The sequence below is a fragment of the Lactuca saligna genome, chromosome 1 (assembly GCF_052625555.1).
Source record: "Lactuca saligna cultivar CGN05327 chromosome 1, ASM5262555v1, whole genome shotgun sequence".
Taxonomy (NCBI): Eukaryota; Viridiplantae; Streptophyta; class Magnoliopsida; order Asterales; family Asteraceae; genus Lactuca; species Lactuca saligna.
Genome location: NC_136417.1, coordinates 17107689 through 17118430, shown reverse-complemented (window position 1 = coordinate 17118430; position 10742 = coordinate 17107689). Strand labels below are relative to the sequence as shown.

General features: G+C 35.7%; 1 protein-coding gene across 3 annotated transcripts; it reads right to left on the bottom strand.

Moving 5' to 3' along the window:
- Window positions 1-2972: 2972 nt before the first annotated feature.
- LOC145025302 (phosphatidate phosphatase PAH2-like) lies at window positions 2973-7428 on the bottom strand. Of its 3 annotated transcripts, none has more exons than XM_078976767.1 (9): window positions 5357-7427; window positions 5022-5275; window positions 4853-4926; window positions 4628-4712; window positions 4434-4520; window positions 4252-4324; window positions 4097-4140; window positions 3859-3987; window positions 2973-3381 (listed from the first exon to the last, which is right to left on the bottom strand). In XM_078976767.1, exons 1-9 carry the CDS (start codon window positions 6657-6659, stop codon window positions 3232-3234), a joined length of 2199 nt encoding a protein of 732 aa, XP_078832893.1. In that variant the 5' UTR covers window positions 6660-7427; the 3' UTR covers window positions 2973-3231. The 3 variants fall into 3 exon arrangements, with proteins under 3 accessions (XP_078832893.1, XP_078832892.1, XP_078832894.1); XM_078976766.1 differs by having other exon boundaries at window positions 5022-5281; window positions 5357-7426; XM_078976768.1 differs by having other exon boundaries at window positions 3230-3381; window positions 4252-4320; window positions 5022-5281; window positions 5357-7428.
- Window positions 7429-10742: the final 3314 nt, after the last annotated feature.

Below are 10742 nucleotides of genomic sequence, written 5' to 3'. Positions count from 1 at the left end.
CTGCATTTTATTTTACTATGATTTATTCAGATGTTTTGATCATACTTGATTCTATTATGGTTTTATAAACATGTTTTGAAAGACGGTTTTTATTATTCTAAAAATTCAACTTTTTTTAGTCTTCAATTTTCATATGTAATTTATAATCATAGTTATAAGTCGCTACTAGGAACTTATAAGTAAGATTTATCAATGATTTCAAGTTGTTATGCTGCTTGATCTACTTTTGGGAGTAATGCCTAGACTAGATTTAGTGAGGTGTTTAAAGTGGGATTTCCAAACAGTATACTCTGTATATCAAACATACCCTACCTCCGATAAGTATCTACTTGGTTATTCCTTGTTTAGATCTTGAAGTAGATATTGGGATTATTGCAGAACTAAACCCTTAGGATAATAGACTAAGACTTAGTGTTATGTACATCTAGGTCTTCTGGAAAAGGTGTAAGGCGAAGCTTTTCCCGATTCGCCAATCACTAGACACTTTTGTCAGGTGAGTGCGTAGTTTCTATCAAGATCATAATCTAAAATAAAAGTATTATTTGTAATAAATGATAAATGATTGCATGTATTATATGTGTTATATGCTATTTGTATAATTAGGATAATACTATTGAATTAGAAACTGTATTGGGAATCGATTACCTTTAGTTATAAGTCTTGCCTTAGGTTTAAGAATAAGACTTTTAAAGGACATTTGTTGAAATTAAGTTAGATGTCGATTAGGTCTCATGATTGGGTAGGGTATGTAAGAGCAGAACGGAGTGTTTCTCCTGTTTCTTGGATGATTAGAAATGGTAGGTCCATATCACACAACTGGCAAGTATGGTTGGGTCATCGACCAGAGTAGATGACAATACTTGACTATTCTAGGCAGTCTAGTGAATTATGTTGCTAGCATGGACTTATAACCCGTGGACGTTGCTAGCATGGAATCGATTACCTTTAGTTATAAGTCTTGCCTTAGGTTTAAGAATAAGACTTTTAAAGGACACTTTGTTGAAATTAAGTTAGATGTCGATTAGGTCTCATGACTAGGTAGGGTATGTAAGAACAGAATGGAGTGTTTCTCCTATTTCTTGGATGATTAGAAATGGTAGGTCCATATCACACAACTGGCAAGTATGGTTGGGTCATCGACCAGAGTAGATGACAATACTTGACTATTCTAGGCAGTCTAGTGAATTATGTTGCTAGCATGGACTTATAACCCATGGACGTTGATAAAATGGGATACCATACTTATCAAATCTCTGAACATTGGTTGCCTTATACGACTAACACTGGCCAAGGACACCCCTAGTTGTGTACTCAAACAGTTGCTCAAACGATTCATCAGGTTAGGTGATTCCTCCCGATAATCGTTGCATTTAGGATCTGTGTGGATCGATTGGGTTAGGTAGTTGGTCTTAGGTCAGATTTTATATATATTATCTGATAACGTTGTTTTCCAAAAATGATATTATTTAATATCACTAAATAATGGGCTTGAAAACCCTACGTATCTCACTAGGTTTTCCCAAACCTAACCCACTCATTTTTATGCATCATAGGTAGTAGAACCAAGGTTGTTATAGTCTAGTTAGGATGCTGAGTAGAATAAAGAGATGAGCCTAGAAGTTTCAGGACCTTTTAGTACTGACGTTGTAATGTATGTTTGGATATAAACGATGACATTCTCGAGGTTTTTAATAAAATGAAATAACTTTTGTTATCTCAAAATGTTTTGTTTAACTGGGAAATTCCACATCTCAATTTTATAAAGCGTAAAGAAAAATGTTTTAATTGGTTCTGAAAAATGAGGGATTTCACACGAACGATGACCTGAAAACTAGCCTTATTGCCATGATTTCTAGAACATGTTGTCTTGAATTCTTGAACGATAACCTGAAAACTATTGCTTTTATTTATCGAACGAATACCTGAAAACTAGCCTCGTTGCTTTGATATCCTGAACATGTTGCCTTGGTTTTTTAAACGATGAACTAAAAACTAGCCTCGTTGCCTTGATTTCTCGAACGATGCTTTGATTTCTAGAACATGTTCCGCGATTCTCAAACAACGACTTGAAAGCTAGCATGATGCCTTGATTTCTCGAACGACATTATGAAAAGTAGTCATGTTGCCTTTATTTCTAGAACATGTTGCCTTGGTTTGTCGAATGGTGACCTGAAAACTAGCCCTTTTTCCATGATTTCTAGAAGACGTCTCCTTGAATTCTCGAACAACGACCTAAAAACTCGCCTCATTGCCTTGATTTGGTTTCTCCAACAACGACATGAAAGCAAGCCTCGTTGCCTTGATTTCTAGAACATGTTGAATTGATTTCTCGAACAAAGACCTGAAAACAAGCCCTCTGGCCGTGATTTCTCGAACATGTTGCATTTGTTTGTCGAATGACGACCTAAAAATCCAGCCATGTTGCCTTGACTTCTCGAACGACAACCTAAAACCTAGCTTCGGTTGTAATGTGTTCTTTCGGAGGTTGCATCACCACAATTGTTGAATTACGAAACGGTCACTTGGTTTTAATATTGTAAGGTCCTGTATCATTGTCAAATTTGTGCCAAACCAGCTTCATTTTGGTGAGTTATAGAGAATTATAACGTTGAAGATTTTTCGACTCAGCTAAGGCCACGACTAGATACGACCAAGATTAACGATGACCCAACCTAACGAAACCTAGCCAAAATCATATTTTGCTCAACAACTCGAAATCCATGCACATTTCCTTGATTACGAAAGAAATTTTACTGGTAAATCAATGATTTCGAGCAACTTTCATTCAATGAGTTTTTACTAATTCGGAAGTACAAGATCACACAGTGACCAAAGATGACCCAACCCAATGAAACTTAGCCAAAATCATTTTGCCATCCATATGTATTTGTATTTGATCCCATTATTTCTGATTTTATTTATTTTGTGAAAAAAAAATGAATATTTATTCCAAATTATGGCCACATGAAATAACGTTACAAAATTAAAATTTATTTCTAGTGGTAAGGTAATTAGCTAGATATATGATGTTTTGTCAAGTGTTGAATACATTCTATTCCTTTTGGTTCCTATTCGATTCGCCTAACTTGATTGCTTGTTGCATTAGGGCACGCAGGACATTTGGATTTAACATCGATGGATACATACATCTCTTACCCTAGGTAGTCCACCTGGCGAGATCCTCTTTCAGGAGAGCGGAAGTGTCTGGAAGTTTCTAGAAGTTTCCAGAAGTTATAATCCTCTTTCAGGAGAGTGTATCTCATCGATCTTATCAAGGTTGACCTCCTGGTGCTCAGATTTTGGCGGGAAAATGCCGTTGACGATAGAATGAAGAGAACTATATGATTTTGTGTCATGACAACGGTTTACAACCACTTCCCCCTGTCAATAATCAAAACAAATATGAAAAATAACCGTAAACTGAAATCCCTTTTAATAATATCAGAACAAGTGTTATGCAGATTAAGTGTTGTATAGCTTAAAAAGTACATTAGAGAATAGACGAGGAAAATTTTGTAGAAAGTTAGGAGTTAATGGGGAAAGATCATTTCTCCTAAGTTTCTCTTTTTAGTCAATAAGAAACAATCATATATAACTTATGGGATTAAGGGGTTGTTTTTATTTTCTCAAAGTAGCTGAATGAGTAATGATGTATTATTATATTCATCCATTTTCACGTGAGGGGAGTTGGGTGGAAAAAATGAGAAAAAAAAAGGTAAAAGGTTGGTGACTTAATACATTAAGTCATATTATTTAGATTAAGTCAAAAGAAGCAATCAGATTAAGTGCTTAACCCATTAAACTCGTTAAGTCAAAGAGAAACATGTCCCCATTGAAGGGCTATAAGAAATTAAGTACCTTTGGATTGATGATGAAGATTTTTCCCTTTGGTATTCCGACTTTGAGGTAGCTAAATTCATCGGTGTCTCTATTTCCAAAACCAGCATAGAACGGATTCCAATCATCTGGAAAACACGCCCTAATATCCTGCAAATAAATTTCAAAACCTTATCATGATTATTATTTATTATTATGACTTTTGGTTTGCTTTGTGGTATAAACAAACATTAAAGCTAATCATGAACTAAGAACCAACCGCCAAGCAAGCAATTTTGAATTCGTGAGGAGCTCTACGAATAACTGCCAAAAAAAAAAAAAAAAAAAGTTGAGTAGCTTTTTTTTTGGATTTTGTCGTTCGTTGTTAAAATTAAGCTTAATGGAAGATATGAAAGAATTAGAATTATTACTTACCTTCACGAAATAGTGATGGAAAAAGTCCATCAGGGGAAATAACCACGGGACCTTCGGGTAGGGCTTTTCCTTCCTGCAATTTTATCGATTTAGTAAATGAGAAAAAGAGATTTTTTTTTTTTTTTTTTAAAGTCAAACAAAAAACTCGATTCACTTGACTTTAATTTGATAATTTAATTTACCTGCCTAAGGTTGATTAAGAATTGTCGAGTGATATCGGCTTGAGAAATTGACCGAGCACTAAGAAATAGAATTTCATATCCATTTTCCTATACATATATACCAAAAAAACAACAACAAATTCAAAACATCATATCATATCATATCATATCCCACAAATATTATATTATTTCATTTAACAAAAAAATGAAAAAACCTTGATAGCTGAAAATAGATGCGTTACGCCAATATGTGACCAGTCTCTTCCAACCAAAGGCATGAACTGTCCTAGAACATCAGATCTGTAAAATATGATTTAAAATTATATATATAAAATCTGAAACAATCGGGAGTATAAGAAATTTTTCATCTTCAATTAATATCGAATCCTATGTTCATTCTACAAACTTACGATAAATCCAAAAAAGTATTCATGTCTTACTTGGTGATTGTTCCATCAACATCTGAGATGACAATGCGAGAATCCCATTTCCACAAGAAAATTCTAGCATCAACCTGAAAAGTATCTGCATAGTGTCAGAAACATAACACACAAAAAAACAAAAACACGTTTCAACAAAAAAAAAAAAAAAAAAAAAAAAAAAAAAAACCTGTTGATTCCCTAAAACTGCTGTAGAAAACTTGAAAGTTACTGTGTTTTTTCCCTCTGTAAGATTCAAAGACTCTAACTGTTGGGGTGTTGGTGTAAGCTCTCTTCGCATCTTATGTTGTGACTTTGATAAAGGATCTTTTTCTCCTTCCACCTCTGACCCACAACCAAATTCAGAATCTTTTCTTATGTCTTGTGTAAACCGTTTGCTTCTTGTTTTGTTAAATGGCCAAAGGCTCCAGCTTTTACCACTTGCTGCATCTGAAAACAGTAAGTATTCAACTTCAATATGTATCTTTTTTGCAAGAAATAATTAAATCATTCTTAGTTCCTTACCATTGTTTTTATGATCCTTTGATTTGGTATCTTCAGTGGGTTGTTTATCGCCATCTTTTATAATCCTTGAAGCATCTTTCCTGAGTATGTCCCACTTTGAGATTCCTTGTTTCGAATCAAGTTCGTAAAAATTAACACATAAATTTGGTAAAGATTTTGTATGTGGTACGCCATCATCCTTCAACAATTTATAACTTTTAGCTATAACAGTATCGCTTGAACACCTTCTAAGATTTCCCTTCATATCTTTGATAATCTCATGTTCAAATGTGCTTGGAGATGAATCCGACCCGAGATTCGGACTTATGGAGAGTTGACTATTTAACTCCAATGGTGATTTGACTTCGTCTTTGACTTGACTAACGGAAACTGCAACGACATTACATGGCTTAACATCTTCTGAAACTTTTTCTTGTTGAATACATGCGACTTCTGTGAGACATCCATCCCCGAGTTTTAAAGGCTCTTCAACTGTTTCTTGCCCATCTTTTAAGCTATCTTCCTTCAAAATACCGTTTTCCAAATTACCCCCATGCCCTTCGTAAATTTCTACAATGCCATCTTTGTCGACTTTTGTTACCATAACCTCATCAACCTGAGGGCTTCTCTCGTTATCTTCTGATGATGATGACTTGTTTACGAAGTGTTCTTCATGCAAAACCAAACTCCCCTCCAATTTTCCACCAGTGATCTCATCACAATCATCAGCCTTGTTATGTTGTTCAAGGTTTTTGTTGCTTTTAGTAGAACTAGAAAGACTGGTGGACCACTTCATTTCCAAAAGATCTGCTGCAATTTCAGCACTATCTGCAGACTTTCTACCAACATCAACACCAACACCATCTTGATTTTTCATATTTTTCCTTTCAAGAACAAACCCTAAATTCCTGGAAAAAGGCTGGGTGTTGTTGACATCAGTAAGTGAATTACAGTGATCGAAATTATAATCAAGACTTTTTGACTTAACTGTCCTAAGGCATCGCCCATCTCTATCAGCTTCACCTGAACGCGACTCCCGATCAGAAACGATCTCTTTCCTGAGAAAATAAGCTTCTCCTCTTGGATTCAAATACATATGAAAATCGGCTTCAACCCCATTAACGTTAATGTCAACAACTCTCTCTCTTGCCTTCAAAACTCCTTGAAATTTACCGAATCTAACGTACCATGGAGATGATTTTAAACTGCCATCTTGTTGTTGAACCACAACGATATCAATGGCCCCACCAAATGGATGGAAGGGGCCGGAAACCGTAGAAACCCCCCGGGTGATATAGCTGCTTAGCCTGCCGACAGCATACATCTTTCCCCAAATTAGGAGGTCTGAGCTTCATACACACCAAAATCACATCACCAATTTGAAGAGATTTATGTTATCATCTGAAGCCTGTACCTCTACGAGTTGCGTATAATAAGCCCTAACCATTTGAATTTCACAACCAATTCGGTTCTAGTCGATTGTATCGAGATTCAAAACACCCAATTGATCTCCCCACACAAATGTCAAGCTATTTCCAAGAAAAAACGCAAAACCTCAAACGAACGCTAAAAAATGGTTAAAGATGAAAAGCTTACGATCAAAAGTTACTAAATTTAGATACATGCAAACAACCCTTTCGAAGAAAAACCTCAATGGATTAAAACTGATCTAAGGAACAAGCGGTATCAACAAAATTGAATTCCTACACAGTTTAGAAATGTAATCTTTATGAAAACGATTCAAATGTATCGTAAACAAAAGGCTCGGAGATTGATTAGACAATCCCAGAAATTTACACCCCCAACCTCCCCTGTTTTTCCCGATTATCCTTGAAGAAAATGCAAATGGGCAAAAGAAGGGGCTGGGTCAAGACTTCTGACCTCGAGAAAGGAAACGATGGAGGATTGAAAGAGGCACGGTTATTTTGCGATTTGGGTTCTTATTGGATTTTAGTTTGCTTTCTGGAAACGTCGATGGATTGTATGATGGAGAGCATATGTAGTTGATGGAGGTTCGAGTTATGTGTTTTGTAATCGTGGGGGAGGGGGCGATAGGGACATAATTGTCCGTCCGATGTTTTCTTGTTTCTTAACTGACTCAAACCATTCCCACTGTAGTTTTGTTCCCTTTCAGCTTAAAAATACCCAAACTCTGAAATAATGAAAATAAAAGGTCTTTTTATAAGTATTTAGTACAACTATATATCTCAAACTTTAATAAGAAAATCAGATTTATAGAAGAAGTAAAGAGGAGGTGTTAAAAAAATTGAAATCTGAGCAAACCCAACATTTTTATTAAATTAAACAAGAAGCAACATGAAAATAATCATTTTTTACAACACACAATCCCATATTTTCATGTATAAATAGTGTCATTTGGTGGCTGTTTGAAACCTACCGATGAAACAATTTTTTCTTCCTCTCATATGATTTTGCTTCTACTTCTTTTTCTTGTTGCAACCAATGTATCTTCCGGTCTAAGAGGGTTCGGGTGGTTTTGAGGAATCCGGGAAACAAACACCCGATATAAGTTGAACTTGTTTTAAAGACATTTATTGAACACAGACCCCAACAACAAGTTACGGTTTTGTTAATTATTATACATCGTCTAAACTTGATGATGAATATAAAGCCGAATAGTCTAAACTTGATGAAGAAGGTGATTAAACCATTTGGCACTTTTGCAGAGAGATTTATGAAAATTTGAAATTTGAGAAAGAATTGATAAATTTTTGATGAAAAAATGTATATAGTTTTTTATAAACAAAATATACTAATATAGACGTGGGGAGGGTGGAACAGTCGAGATAGCCAGCTCGTATCAGAGTCTTTTTCTCGGTACCGAAGCATCGAGGTGGTGTTCCTATCTGTACCCTCTTAACATTCTAACAATCAAATACTAAAATTCAGATTATTTCATTTATCCTTTAGTAAATAACATCACATACCTTGTAGTAATAACTCATCCAATGCTACATGGAAAGATACCATAAAAGGTTTATATATATATATATATATATATATATATATATATATATATATATATATATATATATATATATATATATAATCAGGACCGGTCCAGATGGTAGGCAACCCGGGTGACCGTCCAGGGCCCACGATTCCAGGGGGCCCAAAATTTATGGGCTATGTAGTGTACATATATAAACCAATTCTTACCAAAATGATCTTTAGGCCTAAAGTTGGTTCAAACTCAAATTAACTTAAAAGATAAACAATTTGGCTTGCTTGTTATTGCTAATTGAACATGTTTATAGCGAAGAATAAATGATATTTTTTTTTTTTTGAATCTTTATTATATTTATCTTTAAGAGGCTTTTTTTTTCCTTTTGCCCCGGGTCCCATATACGTTTGGACCGGCCCTGTATATAATCATAATCGCATGATGTTGCTATGATCCTAAGTCCTAATGGGGGCGTACATTTATGGGTATAGTTTACAGTTTAATCAATCAATATCTAATGAATGATACTTTTCAAATTTTGTGAGGATGCAATACCCATGGACAACAAAGTCAATCGGACCAGAGCAAACCACGGTGGACTATGTAACACCCATGGTGATGGGGGTTATATATTTTTTTACCTTTTGTTGAGAAAATGTCATATAATTATTTAATTGTGTTTTGTGTGTAAATTCAATAAATGGATAAGCCATTATAAGTGGGTGTTTGGCATGAAAAACGTTAATGTAGGTTGAAATTTCAAAAGTATGTTGCTATAAAGTACGTTGATCTTAATTATGAAAATTGAGAATTTTTGGGTGATTAAGTAAATTACCTCATAATGGGAGGAATTAAGTGGCGTTAATAAAAACCCTTTTACATTTAAATTGTGGTACAAATTAAATGCCAAAATATTAGTGAAATTATATAAAAACTTACTAAGTGCATCTTGGGATTTTAGAAGGCTTTTTTACATTCGAGATGAGAACATAGAATAGAGTAGTCAATTCTTGTGTTGATTTTGAGAAAACTTAGTGAAAAAATTGATTTCTAAAGTCTTGATGTAAACTGCAATGCTAAAAAGGTATAAAATTTATAAAAATGCATAATGATTAAAAGGGTAATATATTTTTTTATTTGTATACATTTGGTCATTGAGTTTTTTTTCGTCAACATTAGTCCCTTCATCTTGTGTAACTAAACGCATTCATTATGACTGACTACTTTAGGCAGGCCATAAAAAATGATTTAATAAGGTAATATATATTTCGTCCACATTAGTCCCTTCATCTTGTTTCTCCGCGGAGATGCTCTTGTAGATCGGAACAAAGTGGGCACTTGTCGTCAATTTATCCACAATAACCCATATGACATCCACACCCCTCGCCGTCCTTGGTAACTTCGTGATGAAGTCCATGATGATCTCTTCTCATTTCCACATGGGAATGAGTAGCGGTTGAACCTTGCTATGAGGTCGCTGATGTTCGGCCTTGACCTTCCGGCAAGTCAAGCACCGCTCTACATACCAGGCGATCTCCCGCTTCATGCAGTGCCACCAGTAACTCAGCTTCAAGTCTCTATACATTTTTGTAGCCCCTTGATGATTAGAGAACTTGGACTTGTGTGCCTCTTCCAATATTTTATGCCTCACTCCTCCAAATGCTGGAACCTACACTCGGCCACACTGGGTCAAGAGACCCCGACTATCCCGGATAAACAAAGGAATCTGACCCCGTATCCGCTCTAATTTCCAATTTTCTCTCTTCAAACCCTCTACTTGAGCCTTGTAATAACCCAAAAATCAAGGGTAAATTTTTCATTTTTCATTATAGTCAAACACAAATGCTACTTCATCCAATCGTCCAAAAACATTGCTCAATTAGAAATTTTATCAAAGTTACTTCCCAAAATCACGTAATGCGGAAAACACATGTGTGTGTTGCGATCAAGTCGGGCCCTTCCTTTCCAAACCGATGATACCTGAAACAATAAACAAAATTGTAAGCACGAAGCTTAGTGAGTTCCCGAGAGCATACCCCACACAATCCTCATAGCCCCCATAACCCATAACAACTATAACAGCTACATAAACCATATCAATCACATAAGCATATAAACATATAAGGATGCCATGAGCTCGTCCCCAAGGTCTTACTCCTGGATACCATGGGTTCCCCACATGGTCTTACACCTAAGTGTCATGGGCTCCCCCATGGTCTTTAGTAGGAAATCCATGGACTCCCTACATGGTCTTACATCCCAATTCCATGGGCTCCCCCATGGTCTTTACCTGGAATATCATGGGCTCCCCCACATGGTCTTATAACTAAGTGTCATGGGCACCCCCATAGTCTTTACATGGAATGTCATGGGCTCCCCCATATGGTCTTATATCCAAGTTCCACGGGCTCCCCTCGGGGTCTTCCATGCAAGTATCACAAA

Excerpts from the sequence above, each read along its gene's own strand:
- LOC145025302 (XM_078976766.1), bottom strand. The coding sequence starts at position 6,659 with ATGTATGCTGTCGGCAGGCTAAGCAGCTATATCACCCGGGGGGTTTCT. Across the intron at positions 4,713-4,852 it reads GTTGATGGAACAATCACCAA|ATCTGATGTTCTAGGACAGT; the intron begins GTAAGACATGAA and ends CATATTTTACAG. Across the intron at positions 4,325-4,433 it reads TCTTAATCAACCTTAGGCAG|GAAGGAAAAGCCCTACCCGA; the intron begins GTAAATTAAATT and ends ATAAAATTGCAG.